This window comes from Rana temporaria, chromosome 12 (assembly GCF_905171775.1).
Source record: "Rana temporaria chromosome 12, aRanTem1.1, whole genome shotgun sequence".
NCBI classification, from domain to species: Eukaryota; Metazoa; Chordata; class Amphibia; order Anura; family Ranidae; genus Rana; species Rana temporaria.
Window position 1 is genome coordinate 145693047 of NC_053500.1, and position 23686 is coordinate 145716732.

At 45.1% G+C, this 23686-nt stretch overlaps 1 protein-coding gene across 2 annotated transcripts in view; it reads left to right on the plus strand.

The window, feature by feature from the left end:
- STX8 (syntaxin 8) overlaps positions 1-23686 on the plus strand; it is a 157822-nt gene that overhangs the window by 104645 nt on the left and 29491 nt on the right. For both annotated transcript variants that reach the window (XM_040331124.1, XM_040331123.1), the window contains one exon: positions 9485-9586. In XM_040331124.1, coding sequence (XP_040187058.1) covers positions 9485-9586 — 102 coding nt within the window. The remainder of the gene's footprint in view (positions 1-9484; positions 9587-23686) is intronic.

Consider the following 23686-nt stretch of genomic DNA (forward strand, 5'->3'; position numbering starts at 1 on the left):
GGGGAGGGGGTCCAGGAAGTAGATGGTGACCTTGCTTGATACCTGAAAAAAGATGGCACTGTCCTGGAGACAGAAGCAGATAAACGCATTGTAAGGGGGGGGGGGGGGTCGTGTTGTGATCTCTATGAGAAATAATAAACACCTGGAAGTGTTACATTGTCAGTTCCCATCATTCTGCACGATATCCGATGGATGGGTCCACTTTAAATGTAGTAATCTTCCGTGTTTCTTGGACAGCAGTTCATCGATCGAATCCTCTGGTCAGCTCAAGTTGCTCTTTAACTAATTAAAAGGGGGGGGGGGGGGAGTCGGCAAGAAAGAAAACATGACTTTTGGAAGCAAGCAGGGGAACATGAAATCTACATAACTTCTTGAAGGGAAATCTGAAAGTTCGTGAAAGATGCCTGGCCTTGTAACAGCTTACTGAAATTGTATTTGGCTCAGTCAGAGAGGCCTTGCCCTGACAGTTTATTTGTTCAGCATGAATGGTTGTGATTGCTTCTTTTTGTAATTGTATAAAATATGTGATAAAAACACTTCTAATAGATGAAGTCTGGATGTATAAAACTGGAGAAGGGGTTGGATGGAGAGGTTAGAAAAATTCAGGCGTTTCCCACCCCCCCCCCCCTTTCCCATTGTGGAAGAACCCCGGTGGACACTCTTTGAATGTAAACTGGTGACGTAACGAGACCCCCCGGTGTATCAGACCAGATGCCACGCTGTTCTCTCTTCTGTGCTTCTGCTTGCTTCCTTCAACAGCTGGAGGGCCACCAGTTTGAGACCCCTGGTTTAAGGACTACTGTGTCCCCATTTATGGTTCCATGACCTATTCCTTTGTATGTGAATCATTGAAGCCAAATTCCATCTTCTTCTGGACAAATTGGTGGCATAGAAGCTCTTTTTAGATTCTGTCCCCAACATCCCTTCTCCTTCAGGTTGACTGCACGTGAGCCCATATCATCATGGTCACTTCCTTTTGGAGGCCGCATCGTCATGCCAGCCTGAGCCGACAGAGAGGCCCCTTACACCCCATTATATGGGTGGCACACTGGCCAGGGTTAAATAGAAACATTATATAAGGTCTGGTGTCACCCCAACATCATCTCCATTCCAATTACAATACATATATACATGGGGTTCACCCAAATGAGGTGAATATGGTAAGCCAAAAAACATATCATGATAGTAAAAAGGTAGATTTGTTACAGTTTGTTGCGCATGTAAGACACAACACAACCCTGGCCAGGGTTAAATACCACCCAATGTTTCCACCACTGGAGGATTAGTAGAAGTACCCTTGACTTCACCAGACCAGCTGACCACCCAATGCTTCCACCACTGGAGGATTAGTAGAAGTACCCTTGACTTCACCAGACCAGCTGACCACGCAATGCTTCCAACACTGGAAGATTAGTAGAAGTACCCATGGCTTCACCAGACCAGCTGACCACCCAATGCTTCCAACACTGGAGGATTAGCAGAAGTACCCTTGACTTCACCAGACCAGCTGACCACCCAATGGTTTCACCACTGTAGAATTAGAAGAAATACCCTTCACTTGCCAGACCAGCTGACCACCCAATGGTTTCACCACTGTAGGATTAGAAGAAATACCCTTCACTTGCCAGACCAGCTGACCACCCAATGCTTTCACCACTGGAGGATTAGTAGAAGTACAGTTGACTTCACCACACCAGCTGACCACCCAATGCTTCCACCACTGGAGGAATTCTAGAAGTACCCTTGACAAGGGGTATGAATACTTTGTCAAGGCACTGTAGGTCCACTTTAAATGTCAGCATCAGGAGTCCACATTGTGGGAGACAATGGTGGGAAAAAAACAGCGCCGGGCTGGCCAGGGATTTGTGTTGGGTATTAGGATGGCATCGATATCTAAATTCAGAGCAGATAAAGCATATTTGTTTCACAGCCGGAGCGCGGCCATTGCTTCCACCACTGGAGGATTAGTAGAAGTACCCTTGACTTCACCAGACCAGCTGACCAACCAAAGCTTCCACCACACTGGAGGATTAGTAGAAGTACCCTTGACTTCACCAGACCAGCTGACCAACCAAAGCTTCCACAACACTGGAGGATTAGTAGAAGTACCCTTGACTTCACCAGACCAGCTGACCACCCAATGCTTCCACCACTGGAGGATTAGTAGAAGTACCCTTGACTTCACCAGACCAGCTGACCAACCAAAGCTTCCACCACACTGGAGGATTAGTAGAAGTACCCTTGACTTCACCAGACCAGCTGACCACCCAATGCTTCCACCACTGGAGGATTAGTAGAAGTACCCTTGACTTCACCAGACCAGCTGACCAACCAAAGCTTCCACCACACTGGAGGATTAGTAGAAGTACCCTTGACTTCACCAGACCAGCTGACCACCCAATGCTTCCACCACTGGAGGATTAGTAGAAGTTCCCTTGACTTGATTGATTGATTGATTGATTGACTTCACCAGACCAGCTGACCAACCAAAGCTTCCACCACACTGGAGGATTAGTAGAAGTACCCTTGACTTCACCAGACCAGCTGACCAACCAAAGCTTCCACCACACTGGAGGATTAGTAGAAGTACCGGTACCCTTGACTTCACTAGACCAGCTGAGTGCAATGGTTCCCAACCAGTGGACCATAGCCCACTGTCGGGTCACAGCTCCCAGCTGCAGATCCTTCAACCTCTTACAGTGCTCTGATAATGCCATCCAACCTCCTGTAGTGGCCCACAGTGCCCCTGGATCTCTCACAGTGTCCACAGACCTCCTAAGAGTGATTTGGTTTGGATCAATTGATTTGCATTCTAGTAGCCCATCCACTTTCAGAAACCGAACCAACATTTTGGAGAGCTAAAGAATTTTTCCCTTGAGAAACTTGCATCATCTAAGGCCAACAGTATTTTTTTCCAGTTTTTAGATGGAGTTGAGAAGATTTAGGACCCGTTACCTTTAATTGCCTCTTACTTTCTGTTGCTTCCCTGGGACGGGAAGTGTAGGGAAATCTCCCCAATGGTGTACTTTAATAATTCCTTACTGTATCCACAATTTTTAGTTTTGGATGCCTTTTTTTTTTTGTTTAGACTGGAGTTTCTCAGAAACTTTTTTTTTTGGTTTAATACGTCTGTTTGCTTGGAGATGGCCTTTAAACAAAAGTTGTTGGAAAGCTTTTTTGGAAGGGTTAAATGAGTGGTTACTGGCAGCTGAGATGGTTCGTAGTGTTTGGAGTGAAATATTTAGGTGATGAGACGTACCCAGCCCAGGGCCTTCTACAAATCGACCGACATCAATAGGAAAACACTCAGCGCCTGACGCAGAATGGGAGGCCAGCAGCTTGGGAGGGCCGGAACCCCGCGCTCCGGCCGTGAAACAAATACGCTTTATCTGCTCTGAATTTAGATATCGATGCCGTCCTAATACCCAACACAAATCCCCGGCCAGCCCGGCGCTGTTTTTTTTTTTCCACCATTGTCTCCCACAATGCGGACTCCTGATGCTGACATTTAAAGCGGACCTACAGTGCCCTGAGAAAGTATTCATACCCCTTGAAATTTTCCACATTTTCTCATGTTACAACCAAAAACATAAATGTGCTTTATTTATTGGGATTTAATGTGATCGACCGACACAAAGTGGCAATTGTGAAGTGGAAGGGACATTTGTTTTCAGCCCCCCTTTACTCTGATACCCCCAACTAAAATCCAGTAAAACCAATTGCCTTCAGAAGTCACCTAATTTGTAAATCGAGTCCACATGTGAGTAATTTAATCTCAGTATAAATACAGCTGTTCTGTGATGCCCTCAGAGGTTTGTTAGAGAACCCTAGTAAACAAACAGCGTCATGAAGGCCAAGGAACACACGAGACAGGTCAGGGATAAAGTTGTGTCCCGCACATTGCCCCCTAAAAAAAAACCCAGCATCCTCTGAAGCTTCTTCTAGAACAGGGGTCTCCAAACTTTTCATACAAGGGGCCAGTCTACTGTACTTCAGACTTTAGGAGGGCCGGATTGTGGCCAGCAGGGGTAGAAAATGTCCCGAGCTCAGCATCAGTGAGAATAGATATGGCCTCAGGGTTGGTGGTCAGTAGGAGGAGTAGTGCCCCATTATTGGTATTAGTAGGAGGAAAAGTATCCCATCGTTGGTATCAGTGGAAAACCTAGTGCCATATTGCTGGTGTCAGTGGGAGGAATAGTGCCCCAAGGGCCGGATAAAGGCTAGCACAGGGCCATCTGGCCCTCGGGCCGCAGTTTGGAGACCTCTGTTCTAGAAGCCTCCTCCCCTACAGGGCCACCAAGTCAACTTCTCAAAACCCCCCTCCAGAATGCTCATATACCCTCACAGTGACACCCAGTTCCATCCCATCCCTACACATTTTGTATTCCCATACTTTTATTCATCCTTCGTTATGGAGATCTCATCAGTGACATGGTTGTAATGGTTGTGGAAATTTTGGCAGGGGACCTTTACACCCCCCCCCTACCGAAAAGCCCAACGGTATATAATTAACCAGCAAAATGATCAGGTTCGGGTGGCGTCACCATTTACCCGCTCAGATATCCAGCTGTTTTTCTAATGTATTTCCAGTTCTTTCTGGCACCACAGAGGTTAAGAAACGCTGTCCCGATACGCCCCCCTCTCTCGCCGCTTTCCCACTCCCGCTCCGTACAGAATATACAGAAATTCGGCTGTGATTTATTTGGACTGCATCAAAGTAATCCTTTTATTATTGAAAGCAATACATTTTCAGAGTCCAGTGTTAACCTCTCCTTATTTGGCCTCTGAAAAGTTCCATTGCCGTATTATTTGGATATCGCTCTTCGCGCTGACGAGATTATTAGACGTTTTGAGTTTGGAGTCTCCCGGGTTCAACATTTTATGGATTTGTTGCTCAATTTGGCTGTCTGGATGGAGAACCTATTAGAAGATAAAAGGACAGGTTCTCTTTAATATATTTGAGTTATGTTATGCTGCAGCTTGTCAAGAGAAAAAAAAGCGGGATAACAAAAGCCGTGAGCTGCTCTCCAGGAAACATGGCGGCTCTCGGAAAGAGAGGTCATTAAAGTCGTCGTAAAGGTTCTTTTTATTTTCTTCTTTTAAAATAACAAACATGTTCTACTTCTAAATAGGAATGTAAGCAGTTGAAGATCGGCACCACATCCCGGGGTAGAGATCTGCACATATGAAAAAAGGTTGGGACTTTAAAGGGGCCGAAACCTCCCTTTGGAATAATTGGTCGTACACCATTGTGGCTTTTCTTGTTGGGGGCACGTGATGATGAGCTTGTGCTTTGGTAGAAGTGTGTCTCTACCTTTACTGGGTTCTCCAGTATTGTCTAATCCATCACTACTTACCCATCTTCCATCCATTAGAACCCCTGAAGAAGCCGACTAGGCGAAACGCGTGATGTCAGAACCTGAAGCGACAAGGAATTCATCACTCTGTTTCGTCCTCACCTGCCAACCGCAGTACGTGTATATATAGGTTGCGGTTTGCAAGTGGTTTACCGGGGTTATGGCTGATGGCTTCATTAGCTGTTGGATCACTTTCAGAAGCAGCCGAAAGGGAATTTCCCTACCCCTCTCTCCCAGCGCTCGCTGGTGTTTCTCTGGCTTACCTTTTTTGACAGGCGTGCCCGAGAAACAGAGACCAGGCCTTCTCTATGGCCTTGGAGGACTAGAGCAACATCATGAGGTCACTTTCTCCCACCAAGGTGCTGTATTATGGAATAGCTTCCCTGTCGAGCTCCAGGAGGCCCCTACTATCCCGGTCTTCCGCGGGTTACTGAAGACTTGGCTTTTCACGCAAGCCTTTCCTGCGTAGCCTCTCTCTTCCTTCTTTTTGCCGCTCTGTGCTGCTTCTGGTTCCTGGGTCCTCTTTTCCCAGGAACTCTGCTATGCGTGTCGGGGCCCTGCGGGGTAAGACCGCGCTATATTAACCACTTAAGACCCGGACCATTATGCAGCTAAAGGACCTTGCCCCTTTTTGCGATTCGCCACTGCGTCGCTTTAACTGACAATTGCGCAGTCGTGCGACGTGGCTCCCAAACAAAATTGGCGTCCTTTTTTTCCCACAAATAGAGCTTTCTTTTGGTGGTATTTGATCACCTCTGCGGTTTTTATTTTTTGCGCTATAAACAAACATAGAGCGAAAATTTTGAAAAAATTGAATATTTTTTACTTTTTGCTATAATAAATAACCCAAAAAAAGATATAACATTTTTTTTTCCTCAGTTTAGGCCGATACGTATTCTATTACCTATTTTTGGTTAAAAAAAAAATCGCAATAAGCGTTTATCGATTGGTTTGCGCAACATTTATAGCGTCTACAAAATAAAAAAGTATTTTTATGGCATTTTTTATTAATCATTTTTTTTTTTTACTACTAATGGCGGCGATCAGCGATTTTTTTTTTTGTGACTGCGCCATTATGGCGGACACATCGGACCCGGCGGCGATCGGGTCCGAGGGTGCCGGCTCGGAGCTTCGGACCGGGTCGCGTGCGACCCACGGCTGGGCTCTTGAAGGCAACGTACAGGTACGTGCCTGTGCCCAGCCATGCCATTCTGTCGACGTATATCTGCAGGTGGCGGTCCTTAAGTGGTTAAAGCAAAAGATCAAAAGATTTTTTTTTTTATCTTTTGCATCAGGCTCAGTTCAGATCTTCGCGCTCTAAATCGTAGGCAGATTTGCAGCAAATTCGAAGTAGCAGCAAATCGCAGGATGCCCGTGCGTTCCCTGTGACTTCCAATGGCACAGGTTTTACGATTGCAATTTTTCAACGATTAATTGTGCAGCTTTAATTTTCTAATGTATTTTTTCATGACACTTTTCTTCTGTGATATATTTATAGTTCGAGCTACATACTGCGTATGATTTCCGAGGTCCTGAAGAAGCGGGGGGGGGGGGGCTCTAGTGAAACGCGTAGTCCAATATTATGGGAAATCATTGAGTGTATTCGAGCTATAAATCTGCTCTACGTCTATACTTAAAGTGGAGGTTCACCCGAAAAATCTATTTTTAACAGTAGATTGGGCCTAATTACGGGAAGCAGAATCTGGTGTTTTGATTAAAATCAATGCAGTACTTTTTTGAGATAGATGTTCTCCCGTCGCTTCCGGGTATGGGCTGCGGGACTGGGCGTTCCTATTTGATTGACAGCCTTCCGACCGTCGCATACAGCGCGTCACCAGTTTCCGAAAGTAGCCGAACGTCGGTGCGCAGGCGCCGTATAGCACCGCACCGACGTTCGGCAACTCGTGACGCGCTGTATGCGACCGTCGGAAGGCTGTCAATCAAATAGGAACGCCCAGTCCCGAAGACCATACCCGGAAGCAGCGGGAGAACATCTATCTCAAAAAAGGTAAGTACTGCATTGATTTTAATCAAAACACCCGATTCTGCTTCTCGTAATTAGCCTCAATCTACTGTTAAAAATTGTTTTCGGGGGAACTCCCGCTTTAATACTGTATGAATGAATGACTTGTATAGCGCAACGCAATGCGAACTGAATCGCCTCTGGGCGCTTTTTCCAGACAGTATCTACTTGGCTGGTGCGGTCATTTTTACCCCGTAGGATCTCGACACGCTAGGGACACACAGTCATACACACATATATACATACATATATATAAAGATTTTTGTATTTATTTTTTTACATAAATTTGAAGTAGTCTTAGTTCTCCAAGGCATATTCAAAGTCCTTGTGGTCCTATTTATTGTCCAGTCTACATTTTCCCAGTGTTTGCTTGCATCCGCTCTAGGTGGTCAGGTGGCCTTGTTCCTTGTGAATATCCAATCATGTGCAAGGAAAGTTACCAAAAAAAAAATAAAGTTATTGCCCTTTTGTCTGCCAGGTACGTGACCCCCGGGCTTCCCTTCACATCTTTTATTTGAGTGTAAATACAGTTGCTAAAGCCGCTGTGAGATCAGGAGGTCATACCCTCCCCGGAGAAGTACACAACTCCATTTGTCAAACACTTTACAACGACTTACTACTGTCTCATACTATGACAAATAATGTCTTTTGTCACTTGGCCCTCTTTTAACTCAATAGGGTTCAATTACACTGTTGCATTTAATTGCTATGTCCAGGTTCCCCATAATTAAAATAGCGCCTGTTTCCTTCTCTACCATTACGCCGCGTACACACGATCGGAATTTCCCACAACAAAAATGTTTTTTTTTTTTTTTTTTCCCAATGGATTTTCATTCAAACTTTGTCTTTCATACACACGGTCACATAGCCAGATTCAGAGAGCGTTACGCCGGCGTATCAGTAGATACGCCGTTGTAACTCTGAATCTGCGCCGTTGTAAATTTAAGTGTATTCTCAAATTGAGATACACTTAAATCTAGCTAAGATACAACCGCGGGCGCCGTCGTATCTTAGCTGTCTATTTAGGCCGGCCGCTAGGGGCGTGTACGCTGATTTACGCCTAGAATGCGTAAATAAGCGAGATACGCTTATTCACGAACGTACGCTTGCCTGTCGCAGTAAAGATACGCCGTTTACATAAGGCGTTTTCAGGCCGAAAGGTATTCCACCAAAAAGATGGCGCAGCCAATGTTAAGTATGGACGTCGGAACCGCGTCGAATTTTTAAATTTTTACGTGGTTTGCGCAAGTCATCCGTGAATGGGGCTGGGCGTAATTTACGTTCACGTCGAAACCAATAAGTCTTTGCGGCGGAATTTGGAGAATGCGCACTGGGATATGTCCACGGACGGCGCATGCGCCGTTCGTTAAAAACGTCAAGCACGTTGGGTCACGATTCATTAGCATAAAACACGCCTACCTCCTTAACAATTTGAATTAGGCGCGCTTAGGGCAGCACATTTACGCTACGCCGCCGTAACTTAGGACGCAAGTGCTTTGTGAATACAGCACTTGCCTCTCTGATATGAGATACGCTACGCCTGCCTAACGTTAGGCACGGATACCTGAATCCAGCTAACAATGTTGTCTGAAATTCCGATCGCCAAGAACGCCGCGACGTACAACACTACAACGAGACTAGAAAAATTAAGTTCAGTGATTCGGAGCATGCGTAGGATTTTTGTGGCATCTGAATTGGCTACGCACCTTTTGTTGTCGGGAAAAATTGAGAACCAGCTCTCAAACATTTGTTGTCGAAAATTCCGACAACAAATGTCTGATGGAGCCTACACACGGTCGGAATATCCGACCAAACGCTCACATCAAACATTTGCTGAAAATTTAGCACCTCATTTGGAAATATGCCACAAAGAATGAAGGCAAAAAGGGGGTCCAACTCGCCACAGGGGGACCTAATAAACGGGGTCCAACCGTAACACATGTCAATGCACAAATGAAAAAGCACGTTATCACATTGCGCTTCTATGACCACAGATAGATCTAAGCAGGCTCCTAATCATTGCTACCGATGAATTGCAACCCAATGACTAAAAAAAAAAAAAAAAATTCATCAAATTAATTTTTGCTTTCGCCTTTTCTCCTAGAAATTATCGATGACTTGGCTAACCTTGTTGAAAGCACAGACTCAAGAGTCCGCAATCGGACAAGACAAGTGAAACTTGTGGACAAGAAAACTGGGGCTTGCGGTAAGAATCCATATTGCATGTCGGGTCTCAGTAAGGGACATTCTTCCCACTGATCACCAATGTAAGGAACATTCTTCCCACTGATCACCAATGTAAGGGACATTCTTCTCACTGATCACCAATGTAAGGGACATTCTTCCCACTGATCACCAATGTAAGGGACATTCTTCTCACTGATCACCAATGTAAGGGACATTCTTCCCACTGATCACCAATGTAAGGGACATTCTTCTCACTGATCACCAATGTAAGGGACATTCTTCTCACTGATCACCAATGTAAGGGACATTCTTCTCACTGATCACCAATGTAAGGGACATTCTTCCCACTGATCACCAATGTAAGGGACATTCTTCCCACTGATCACCAATGTAAGGGACATTCTTCTCACTGATCACCAATGTAAGGGACATTCTTCTCACTGATCACCAATGTAAGGGACATTCTTCTCACTGATCACCAATGTAAGGAACATTCTTCCCTCTGATCACCAATGTAAGGAACATTCTTCCCACTGATCACCAATGTAAGGGACATTCTTCCCACTGATCACCAATGTAAGGAACATTCTTCCCACTGATCACCAATGTAAGGGACATTCTTCCCACTGATCACCAATGTAAGGGACATTCTTCTCACTGATCACCAATGTAAGGGACATTCTTCCCACTGATCACCAATGTAAGGGACATTCTTCCCACTGATCACCAATGTAAGGAACATTCTTCTCACTGATCACCAATGTAAGGGACATTCTTCCCACTGATCACCAATGTAAGGGACATTCTTCTCACTGATCACCAATGTAAGGGACATTCTTCCCACTGATCACCAATGTAAGGGACATTCTTCTCACTGATCACCAATGTAAGGGACATTCTTCTCACTGATCACCAATGTAAGGGACATTCTTCCCACTGATCACCAATGTAAGGGACATTCTTCTCACTGATCACCAATGTAAGGGACATTATTCTCACTGATCACCAATGTAAGGGACATTCTTCTCACTGATCACCAATGTAAGGGACATTCTTCTCACTGATCACCAATGTAAGGGACATTCCCCTCACTGATCACCAATGTAAGGAACATTCTTCTCACTGATCACCAATGTAAGGAACATTCTTCCCACTGATCACCAATGTAAGGAACATTCTTCTCACTGATCACCAATGTAAGGGACATTCTTCCCACTGATCTCCAATGTAAGGGACATTCTTCTCACTGATCACCAATGTAAGGAACATTCTTCCCACTGATCACCAATGTAAGGAACATTCTTCCCACTGATCACCAATGTAAGGAACATTCTTCTCACTGATCACCAATGTAAGGAACATTCTTCTCACTGATCACCAATGTAAGGAACATTCTTCTCACTGATCACCAATGTAAGGAACATTCTTCTCACTGATCACCAATGTAAGGGACATTCTTCCCACTGATCACCAATGTAAGGGACATTCTTCCCACTGATCACCAATGTAAGGAACATTCTTCCCACTGATCACCAATGTAAGGGACATTCTTCCCACTGATCACCAATGTAAGGGACATTCTTCTCACTGATCACCAATGTAAGGGACATTCTTCCCACTGATCACCAATGTAAGGGACATTCTTCCCACTGATCACCAATGTAAGGAACATTCTTCTCACTGATCACCAATGTAAGGGACATTCTTCCCACTGATCACCAATGTAAGGGACATTCTTCTCACTGATCACCAATGTAAGGGACATTATTCTCACTGATCACCAATGTAAGGGACATTCTTCTCACTGATCACCAATGTAAGGGACATTCTTCTCACTGATCACCAATGTAAGGGACATTCTTCTCACTGATCACCAATGTAAGGGACATTCCCCTCACTGATCACCAATGTAAGGAACATTCTTCTCACTGATCACCAATGTAAGGAACATTCTTCCCACTGATCACCAATGTAAGGAACATTCTTCTCACTGATCACCAATGTAAGGGACATTCTTCCCACTGATCTCCAATGTAAGGGACATTCTTCTCACTGATCACCAATGTAAGGAACATTCTTCCCACTGATCACCAATGTAAGGAACATTCTTCCCACTGATCACCAATGTAAGGAACATTCTTCTCACTGATCACCAATGTAAGGGACATTCTTCCCACTGATCACCAATGTAAGGGACATTCTTCCCACTGATCACCAATGTAAGGAACATTCTTCTCACTGATCACCAATGTAAGGGACATTCTTCCCACTGATCACCAATGTAAGGAACATTCTTCTCACTGATCACCAATGTAAGGGACATTCTTCCCACTGATCTCCAATGTAAGGGACATTCTTCTCACTGATCACCAATGTAAGGAACATTCTTCCCACTGATCACCAATGTAAGGAACATTCTTCCCACTGATCACCAATGTAAGGAACATTCTTCCCACTGATCACCAATGTAAGGAACATTCTTCTCACTGATCACCAATGTAAGGAACATTCTTCTCACTGATCACCAATGTAAGGGACATTCTTCTCACTGATCACCAATGTAAGGGACATTCTTCCCACTGATCACCAATGTAAGGGACATTCTTCCCACTGATCACCAATGTAAGGGACATTCTTCTCACTGATCACCAGTGTAAGGAGCATTCTTCTCACTGATCACCAATGTAAGGGACATTCATCTCACTGATCACCAATGTAAGGGACATTCTTCTCACTGATCACCAATGTAAGGGACATTCTTCTCACTGATCACCAATGTAAGAGACATTCTTCTCACTGATCACCAATGTAAGGAACATTCTTCTCACTGATCACCAATGTAAGGGACATTCTTCTCACTGATCACCAATGTAAGAGACATTCTTCTCACTGATCACCAATGTAAGAGACATTCTTCTCACTGATCACCAATGTAAGAGACATTCTTCTCACTGATCACCAATGTAAGGGACATTCTTCTCACTGATCACCAATGTAAGAGACATTCTTCTCACTGATCACCAATGTAAGGAACATTCTTCTCACTGATCACCAATGTAAGGGACATTCTTCTCACTGATCACCAATGTAAGGAACATTCTTCCCACTGATCACCAATGTAAGGGACATTCTTCTCACTGATCACCAATGTAAGGGACATTCTTCTCACTGATCACCAATGTAAGGGACATTCTTCTCACTGATCACCAATGTAAGGGACATTCTTCCCACTGATCACCAATGTAAGGAACATTCTTCTCACTGATCACCAATGTAAGGAACATTCTTCTCACTGATCACCAATGTAAGGGACATTCTTCTCACTGATCACCAATGTAAGGGACATTCTTCCCACTGATCACCAATGTAAGGGACATTCTTCCCACTGATCACCAATGTAAGGAACATTCTTCTCACTGATCACCAATGTAAGGGACATTCTTCCCACTGATCACCAATGTAAGGGACATTCTTCCCACGTTACTGGAGACCCGGTCATCACATCACATGAAGTTGTTAGACATCTCATTCCAGCCTCCACTCTCCTGAGAAGGTTTTCTACAAGATTTTGTTGGGTGAATTTGTACCCCTTTGTCAGGTACTGATATCGGATTGGAGGATCTTGCTCATAGTTGTCATTCCAATTCATCCCAAATGTGTTCCGTAGGGTTGAGGTCAGGTACTGATGTTGGATGGGAAGACCTGCTCCACCATTGGCATTCTAATTCATTCCAAAGGTGTTTAGTAGAGTTGAGGTCAAGTACTGATGTAGAATAAGAAGACCTGGATCACCATTGGCAATTCATTTCATCTTCTAGGTTTCCAGTAGGGTTGGGGATCAGGTACTGATGTTGGGTGAGAAGATCTGGTCCACCATTGGCGATCCATTTAATCCTAAAGGTTGAGATTAGGTACTGATGTTGGATGGGAAGACCTTCCTCAACACTGCCAATCCATTTCACCCCAAAGGTGTTCAATAGAGTTGAGGTCAGGTACTGATGTTGGGTGAGAAGACCTGGTCCACCATTGGCGATCCATTTAATCCTAAAGGTTGAGATCAGGTACTGATGTTTGATGAGAAGACCTGGCTCACCATCGGTATTCCATTTCATCCCAAAGGCATTCAGTAGGGTTGGGGGGGTCAGGTACTGATGTTGGATGGGAAGACCTGGTCCACCATTGGTATTCTAATTCATTCCAAAGGTGTTCAGTAGACTTGAGTTCAAGTTCTGATGTTGAATAAGAAGACCTGGATCACCATTGGCAATTCATTTCATCTTCTAGGTTTCCAGTACGTTTGATGGTCAGGTACTGATGTTGGGTAAGAAGACCTGGTCCACCATTGGCGATCCATTTAATCCTAAGAGTTGAGGTCGGGTACTGATGTTTGATGAGAAGACCTGGCTCACCATCAGTATTTCATTTCATCCCAAAGGCGTTCAGTAGGGTTGAGGTCAGATACTGATGTTTGATGAGAAGACCTGGTCCACAATTGGCGATCCATTTTATCCTAAGGGTTGATATCAGGTACTGATCTTGGATGGGAAGACCTGGATCACCATTGACAATTCATTTCATCTTTTAGGTTTCCAGTAGGGTTGGGGGTCAGGTACTGATGTTGGGTAAGGAGACCTGGTCCACCATTGGTGATCCATTTTATCCTAAGGGTTGAGGTCAGGTACTGATCTTGGGTAAGAAGACCCGCCTCAACACTGGCCATCCATTTCACCCCAAAGGTGTTCAGTAGGGTTGAGGTCAGGGCTCTGTGCAGGACACTGCGTCCTTCCACACTAGACTGGTCATACCATGTCTTTATGGAGCTGGCTTTGTACACAGGGGGACGGTCATGGTGGAACAGAAAAGGGTCTTCAGAAAACTGTTACCACAAGGTTGGAGGAGCACAATTGTCCACAATGTCTTTGCACAGTGTAGTGTTTTCAGATATCACCTGAACTCCATCATGGAGGGGGATCCACATACTTTTGTCCATTTACTTTGTACTGTTCATATATGAAACTGTATAAGCCTTTGTTTAGCCCTAGGTAACTCCTTCTTCCCCTTCTCCCCAGAATTATTATTTTCCTACTTTTTTATTATCATTTAAATTATTCTAACTGTTAATATATCATTTATTTTTTATATGTTTTTTTTTGGGGTACATTAAAAAAAAAATGCAAACTACGTCAGTGCTCCTTATACAGCTGAGGAATCACAAGTCCCAGAGAAAAATTAATAAATATATGGGGCCAGATTCACAGACATTTGCCCTGGCGCAGTGTATCAGAGATACGCTACGCCGCCGTATCTTACCTGGCGGAATTTCGAATCCAGAAAGATTTTGCGCCGTAAGTTACGGCAGCGTAGTGTATTTCTCGGCACGTATTTCAAATTGGGCGGGTAGGGGGCGTGATTCATTTAAATGAAGCGCGTCCCCGCGCTGATTCAAATGCGCATGCTCCGTTTTGAAATTTCCCGTCGTGCTTTGCGCGAAATGACGTCGCACCGACGTCATTTTTTGAACGTAGACGTGAGTTACGTCCTTTCCTATTCACGGACGACTTGCGTAAAAATATAAAAAATTCGACGCGGGAACGACGGCCAAACTTTAACATGGCAAGTCTATCTACCCGACGCGGAAAACGACGCAAACTCCACCCAGCGGGCGCCGAAGTATTGCACCTACGATCCGAAGGATTCAAACTAAAGATACGACGCGGCAAATTTGAAAGTACGCCGGCGTATCAGTAGATACGCTGGCGTACTTCTTCTGTGAATCTGGCCCCTAGTATATATTTTATTTATTACAGATACTTATAGTTCCGTCAATTTATGCAGCGTGAGGATATAGCATGAGCTTTTGTGATTTTTGTTTCGCTGAAATGTGCTTTTATTTTTCTGTATTTTTTCTTATATCTTTTTCCTTTTTTTTTTTTTTTATTATTCTTTATTTAGAATTTTTACAAAAAAAATATGCAGTAAAAACATAGTTAAAAACGAAACATCCATTTATTTTTTATTTTTAGTTCTATGAATCTTTTACAAATCACACAACATCAATCTCTGCAATTTCCACAACCCCCCCCCCCCCCCAAAAAAAATATATATATATATATTATATATATAAAAAACAAGCAGTATTTTGGGGGTTCTGAGCTCACGCCAGTTCCTGGTCCTTGTTTTATTTTTCGGAGGGTGTGTGAATTTATACTTTGTTTTTTCTACAATCAGGTTGCCAGGTGTTTGAAAACCTGCCAAAAAGACCCGGCAGGAATGCCCCCCCCCCCCCCCCTGTCGGTCTGCCAGCCCCTCCCCCACCATCCCCTCTGCAAGTCCAAGAGTTCCATTTTTCTCATAGTTTCAATATGAAAACACAATTGTACGTAAAGTTTTTTTTTTTTTCCTTTTAACTCGTCAGTATCAGTCTCCGCTGTAATTCATCCCAAAGGTGATCTATCGGGTTGAGGTCAGGACTCTGTGCAGGCCGGTCAAGTTCCTCCACCCCCAAACTCGCTCATCCATGTCTTTATGCATCACATACTAAAAAAAAAATTCAGGTGAACCCCCGCTTTTAGGAGATATTTTCCCAAAAACGGGCACCGTTGTCTTCGGCGCATGCACGCCATAGACAACGGCGCAGGCGCACTGAGCATACCGTTGGCGATGGTGATCATGCCATCACTGCCGACACCCGTCATCGCTGCTCTGGCCAGTCACAGAGTCGGAGCAGCGATAACCGGAAGTCACTCCGGGAGAGATGGCGGCATCAGAGGAGGCGAATGAGGACTGCTGCGGGGGCTTCGATCTCAGGTAAGTACTATATAATGAGCTAGTAAGCTATCCATACTAGCTCATTATGCCTTTGTCTTGCAGGCTTTTTTTTTTTTTTTTCTGGAGGAGGGTTTACTTCCTCTTTAAAGCATAATTTCATGGGAGATGAGAGACACCCGGACCACCCAGACATATGTACGCCATTCTCGTATCTCTCCGTGGACCGGTTCTTCTTCATCAATGTTTTCAGAGAGATTCTGGACTGGAATGTGAAACGAGACTAATAGGTAGATTCAGGTACGAGTGCTTAAAGATGCGGCAGCGTAGCTTAGCGTGTTTAGGCTACGCTGCCGTAAATTAGCTAGGCTAGTAATGATTCTCAATATACTTGCCTGCTAATATACGGCGGCGTAGCCTAAAGCGGTCGGGCGTAAGGGCGCCGAATTCAAATGACTTGGAGGGGGGCGTGTTTCATGGTAATGAGGCTTGACCTCACGTTTTTGACGGTTTTTTTTCACTGCGCATGCGCCGGGGCGACTACATTTCCCAGTGTGCATTGCGGTTACGTACGCCGCACGGGCCTATTGATTTCGACGTGGACGTAAACTACGTAAATCCCGATTCGCGGACGACTTACGCAAACGACGTTAAAAATTCGAACCTCGCGGCGGGAACGGCGGCCATACTTTAACATTGTTATTCCACCTCATAGATGGAATAACTTTAGGCCTCCTAAGGCCTTACGGAAACGGCGTAAATCGACTGCAGCGGCCGGGCGTACGTTCGTGAATCGGCGTATAAACTCATTTACATATTCTACGCCGGCCGCAATGGAAGCGCCACCTAGCGGCCAACCAAAAAATTGCAACCTAAGATAGGACGGCGCAAGCCGTCGTATCTTAGATATGTTTAAGCGTATCTCTGTTTGAGCATATGCTTAAACATAGGTCGCGTAGATTCTGAGTTAGGTCGACTTATCTACTGATAAGTCGGCCTAACTCTTACTGAATCTACCTAAAAATCTGTACATGAAAATCAGGTGTATGTGACGTCCGCCATCCTGACTTGTTTCACACGGCCCAGTAAGCGTTTTCCGTTAACCTTTTCTCAGCCCGGTCCTGTAATTTGATTCACACGGCTGGTTTTCTTTTGTACGCTAAGCACACCAAGGGCAAGCGTTGAGGAATCTTAAGTCTTAAGTAATTTGTGCTCCCGCTGGGGGTGGGGGGGGGGGATTATAGTGGAAGCCATACTGCTTCAAGAGAAGAGGGCCAAGGCTCCTTACAACCCCGGAGCGGACAGGTTGACAGAAGGCTAAGTGGATTAAGGCACCAATTTTGTTTGGTTTCCTTTGATTTCGCCAGAAATCAAGGTCACTTTAGCCCTGTTTGGAGATCAAGGTCAGAGACAAGGGTTGGTGGCTTTCAATGCAAACCAAGCATCTTAACAAATGGCCGTTTGTTGGACGACACTCTCTGGGTGGCCCCTGACTGGAGACATCACGGTGTGTCAGGATTCAAAGGGCCCGGCGCTGGGTTTCTTAGGGAACCGCTGAGAAAGAAGTTCAAGAGTAACGGCCAAACGGTTAGACAAGCCATCCAAGGAAGCAGAACTGAAGGGTCAAGAAGCCTTCTTAGATTCTAGTTTGATCACGGGGGAACTTCAAGCTTTTTTTTTATTTATTATTTTATTTTTTAATTAAACACAGTTAAGACGCCTAAGCCGTTTTCATGGACGACTTACCCGGACACTTGTGTCTTTGTTATCCCTCAAACATTATGTAATCGATGAAGAAGTCTTCTCTCTTCCGTTGTTGACTTATCTTCTTACTCCTCAATGTTTTTGAGAAGGCAACAAAGATCGGCGAAAAAAAACATATGATGGAAAATATTTACTTTCCCCAAAGTACAGAGCCGGTTCCCAGCGCGATCGGCGTGCCGAAGGACTTGAAGTTGTTGTTTTGTTGGGTGGAATTAGCTGGTGAAGTCAATACGTCCTTTCCGAGTCCATCGTTACCTTTTAATATTTGGCCTTCCTGATACAAGTGATTGTGTGCGTCGTGATAAATATTTAGTCTTCGGGTTAAACTCTAATGCCCAAATTAGAAGCATGCGGTGTGAATAAATGGGTGATTTAAAGCGGAGGTCCACACAAAAATGGATCCTCTGCTTTTCGGGAACCCTCCCCCCTCCGGTGTCACATTTGGCACCTTTCAGGGGGTGGAGGGTGCAGATACCTGTATAATACAAGTATTTGCACCCACTTCCGGGCATAGACTCCCATGGAAGTCACGACCGCTGTCTTCTGGGAAACACGCAGGTCCCAGAAGGTTGCGGGGACCAGTTAGGATGCGCAGCGCGACTCGCGCATGCACAGTAGGGAACCGGGAACTGAAGCCGCAACGCTTCATTTCCTGATATCCCCACACTGAGGATGGCGGCATGGGCAGCCGAGAGACGAGCGATTGCTCGGCTTCGGCTGCAAACATCGCGGGAACCCTGGACAGGTAAGCAGGGCCACCATCAGTAATTATGGGGCCCCTTACACAGCTTCAGACATAGGCCCCCTAGAGCAGAGAACCGGGGGGGGGGGGAATTGAGAGAAGCGGGGGGGGCCACAAATTGGGGTGGTTGCCCTGGGGACCTCTGGGCCCTTACAGAAAAGAAATAAAAAATTTATAGGGGGGTAGCCTCAAAATTGCGTGGTCGTGCAACTCTGTACACAAACAAAATGTATGTCCTTTTCCCCCAAAAAATAGAGCTTTCTTAACTACTTAAGACCCGGGCAGCTAAAGGACCTGGCCAGTTTTTGCGATTCGGCACTGTGTTGCTTTAACTGACAATTGCGCAGTCGTTTGACGTGGCTCCCAAACAAAATTGGCGTCCTTTTTTTCCCACAAATAGAGCTTTCTTTTGGTGGTATTTGATCACCTCTGCGGTTTTTATTTTTTGCGCTATAAACAAAAATAGCGCGACAATTTTGAAAAAAATTCTATATTTTTTACTTTTTGCTATAATAAATATCCCCCAAAAATATATATATAAAAAAAAAATGTTTTCCTCAGTTTAGGCCGATACGTATTCTACCTATTTTTGGAAATTCTTCCCACTGATCACCAATGTAAGGAACATTCTTCCCACTGATCACCAATGTAAGGGACATTCTTCCCACTGATCACCAATGTAAGGGACATTCTTCCCACTGATCACCAATGTAAGGGACATTCTTCTCACTGATCACCAATGTAAGGGACATTCTTCTCACTGATCACCAATGTAAGGAACATTCTTCTCACTGATCACCAATGTAAGGGACATTCTTCTCACTGATCACCAATGTAAGGGACATTCTTCTCACTGATCACCAATGTAAGGGACATTCTTCTCACTGATCACCAATGTAAGGAACATTCTTCCCACTGATCACCAATGTAAGGACCATTCTTCCCACTGATCACCAATGTAAGGGACATTCTTCTCACTGATCACCAATGTAAGGGACATTCTTCTCACTGATCACCAATGTAAGGAACATTCTTCTCACTGATCACCAATGTAAGGAACATTCTTCTCACTGATCACCAATGTAAGGAACATTCTTCTCACTGATCACCAATGTAAGGGACATTCTTCCCACTGATCACCAATGTAAGGAACATTCTTCTCACTGATCACCAATGTAAGGGACATTCTTCTCACTGATCACCAATGTAAGGGACATTCTTCTCACTGATCACCAATGTAAGGGACATTCTTCTCACTGATCACCAATGTAAGGGACATTCTTCCCACTGATCACCAATGTAAGGGACATTCTTCTCACTGATCACCAATGTAAGGAACATTCTTCCCACTGATCACCAATGTAAGGAACATTCTTCTCACTGATCACCAATGTAAGGAACATTCTTCCCACTGATCACCAATGTAAGGGACATTCTTCTCACTGATCACCAATGTAAGGGACATTCTTCCCACTGATCACCAATGTAAGGGACATTCTTCTCACTGATCACCAATGTAAGGAACATTCTTCTCACTGATCACCAATGTAAGGGACATTCTTCTCACTGATCACCAATGTAAGGGACATTCTTCTCACTGATCACCAATGTAAGGGACATTCTTTTCACTGATCACCAATGTAAGGGACATTCTTCTCACTGATCACCAATGTAAGGGACATTCTTCTCACTGATCACCAATGTAAGGGACATTCTTCTCACTGATCACCAATGTAAGGGACATTCTTCTCACTGATCACCAATGTAAGGGACATTCTTCTCACTGATCACCAATGTAAATGTAATGATGGTCGGGGGCTTAAGTGGTTTAACAAAAATAATAATACATTTCAATTTTTTCGGAGCCTTTTTGTCTTTTAGGGGGGGTCTCCGCTTTAAATACCATTGCACATTAGGTTTGGCGCACCGTCTCGGTGACCCTTTTCGATTCTTTCTCGCTAATTATTACATTGTAACCTTTTGGTTCTTATCTGTCATCTCGTGTGCCTTGCGGACCCTCCGATTCCCGGAGAGGGGTCTTCACTCTTCAACAACTGGTGAGCAGCCCCTTTCCCTGCAGTACAAAGGTTCTTCTCCGGCATCCGTAACTAATTCCAGCATCCTCTCTGCTCAACCGATCGGGGAGTAATAAATCTCCATCCGCAGCATATTGCGATCTTGCACAATGGCCCCCCCCCCCCCCCCCCTCCGCTGCCGCCTAGAAGTAAAAAAATATATAAATGTTAAAAAAAAAAAATTGGCCTCGTGCAATCCAAGTCTGCAACTTCACAGAAAGACGTTTTTTTTGGTGATTTTGGGTTTCTCGTTTTTTGAAGGAATCCGGCGTGACTTCATTGTGTTCTTTTAGCGTCTGGATTCAGTCGTAAAAAAAAAAAAAAGAAAATATGGGCACCTGTCCTTTGGCCCCGCGCGCGTTTGGAGGTTGTTGAAACGTTGTCAAGTTTGGCGGGATTTCAACGCGTTTTGTAATATAGAGTCGGGGTTTAGACGCAGGTGGATAGCTAATAAAAAAAAGGCAAAGCGCGAGTACAGAAAGATCCGACGGGTTTTGTGTTGCAAAAAAAGAAAATATTCTTTATTCTTGGTACAGTAAATCAATTCGTTCCAGAAAGATGCTTGTAATCCAAAGCACTTGTATATCAAAGCATTTTTTTTTTACAGAGTATAAAAGAGAAGAGAGGCGCCTCTAAGTGTAGCAATAAGTTGCTAAATGCTGTCCCTTCATTACATGTAACCATATTGCTACACTTAGAGGCTCCTCTCTTCTCTTTTATACTCAGTTGTGACATGACGCTACTCTTATATCAAGACATCGCTTGTATATCAAGGCAAAATTTATTAAAACATTTTGCTTGTCTTGCAAAACGCTCTTAACCGCCTAAGGACCGCCTCCTGCACATTTACGTCGGCAGAATGGCACGGCTGGGCACAAGCACGTACAGGTACGTCCTCTGCTAGTGCCCAGCCGGGCACAGTGGCAGCGTTTGGGTACAGTGGCAGCGTTTGGGTACAGTGGCAACGTTTGGGCACAGTGGCAACGTTTGGGCACAGTGGCAACGTTTGGGCACAGTGGCAACGTTTGGGCACAGTGTCAGCGTTTAAAGGCACAGTGTCAGCGTTTGATAACACAGTGGCTGCAATTGATGGCACAGTCACAGAATTTGATGGGCACAGTCACAGGATTTGATGGGCACAGTGTCGGTGTTTGATGGGCACAGTGTCGGCAGTTGATGACACAGTGGCTTCTATTGATGATTTTTATTTTAGTTTGTTTGCGCAAAAAACGGGGACTTTCTATGGAGTGGTCGGTGTCGTCCTCCATATTGAATTCCGAGGACATTTCTGGGGGTAGATATTTAGGGGGAACAGCTCTTCAAAGCTCGGCGTTGCCCCGAGTAACCGCACCGGTTGGCAGCTTTTGGCTATTTCTACATTTTATTGAACAAGAAGCTGAAATAGGAAAGAAGTGATTTTCTCCCGGGGAATATTCGGTGTTCACATCGGCGAGGTTTTATGTCCTGTCAAGTTTTGGGCCATCACCACGACGTGGAATATTAACCTCGGATTCTCATGATCTTCACCCGTCGCGATGCTCGAAGAAGGGCAGAAAATAAATAAAGACCCCCCCGTCCCCCACCTCTCTCTCTCCGGCTTCACTAAAAGGTCCCACAGCAGCTTTATTTGCCTAATAAACCGAACCTTCAATGGCCTTTAGGAAATGCCTCCATTTTTCTCCCCGAGCCGCCTAGTAACGGGCAAACAGACAACCTCCAGCCTGCGCCAAGAAGAAGCCCCCGGGGGGATATCGCCCTTCATTCCACGTCCCGCTGCCCATGACAGCGGGGAGCCTTTATTTGAAGATCCCAGACCCTCGGAGTCATTGCCCTATTGTTATCCCCTCGAGAGAAAAAGGGAAATTAATGTATTCCCCAGATGAGTTGTTTGTTTCCCCTCCCCCCCCCCCTCCTCTTCCCGGGCCGCTCCGTGTCAGACCCTCTCTTCCCTTTTTTTTCTTCATACACTTTATTTGCAGAGCCGAGGGCCAGGGGGTGGCTGGGAGTTAGTGTGTGTGATGAATGGTGGGCACAAGGAGGGTGGGGGGTGGGCGAAGGAGATAAATCACCCGGGAGACCGGGCAACGAGCTTTATCTATTCAGAGGACTTTATACTCCATTGGTTTCATGTGTACGAGCTTCAGAAGGGTTCACGTTGGACCCTTTATATGCCGGTGAAGGTCGGCGCGGTGGGACCTATGGGGGGGGGGGCTGTGGGTGCTTAGGGTAGTCAGAGGAGCTAGCAATCGATCAGAAATGGATGGGTGGTGCAGAAACGCTGATGTGGGGTGAGCAGCTGTTATAGCTGCAAAGGGCGGAGCCAACTCGATATTGAACCCTACGGACTAAGACTGGGGCGCCATTAAAGGTCATGTGCGTGTAAAGGCAGGCGTCCCAATACTTTTGACTCCTAAACCTTGTGGACGGCCTTCCCAGAAGAGGTTAAGCTGTTATAGCTGCAAAGGGCGGGGCTAACTCACTATTGAACCCTCCGGACTAAGACTGGGACGCCATTAAAGGTCATGTGCGTGTAAAGGCCGGCGTCCCAATACTTTTGGGCTTGAGGCACCTGTTGCCACCTGTAAGTTGCGTTGGCGCATTGTAAAACGCAAAGCAATCTGTGTTCTGCAATGCAGTTTTTTTTTTTTTTTAGTTGCCGTTCATTTTGATTGGCACCCCCAATGCACGGCAACACACAGGCTGCATGAAGAAAACTGTAGCATGCAGCATCTTAGGTACACTATATTGTCAAAAGTATTGGGACGCCGGCCTT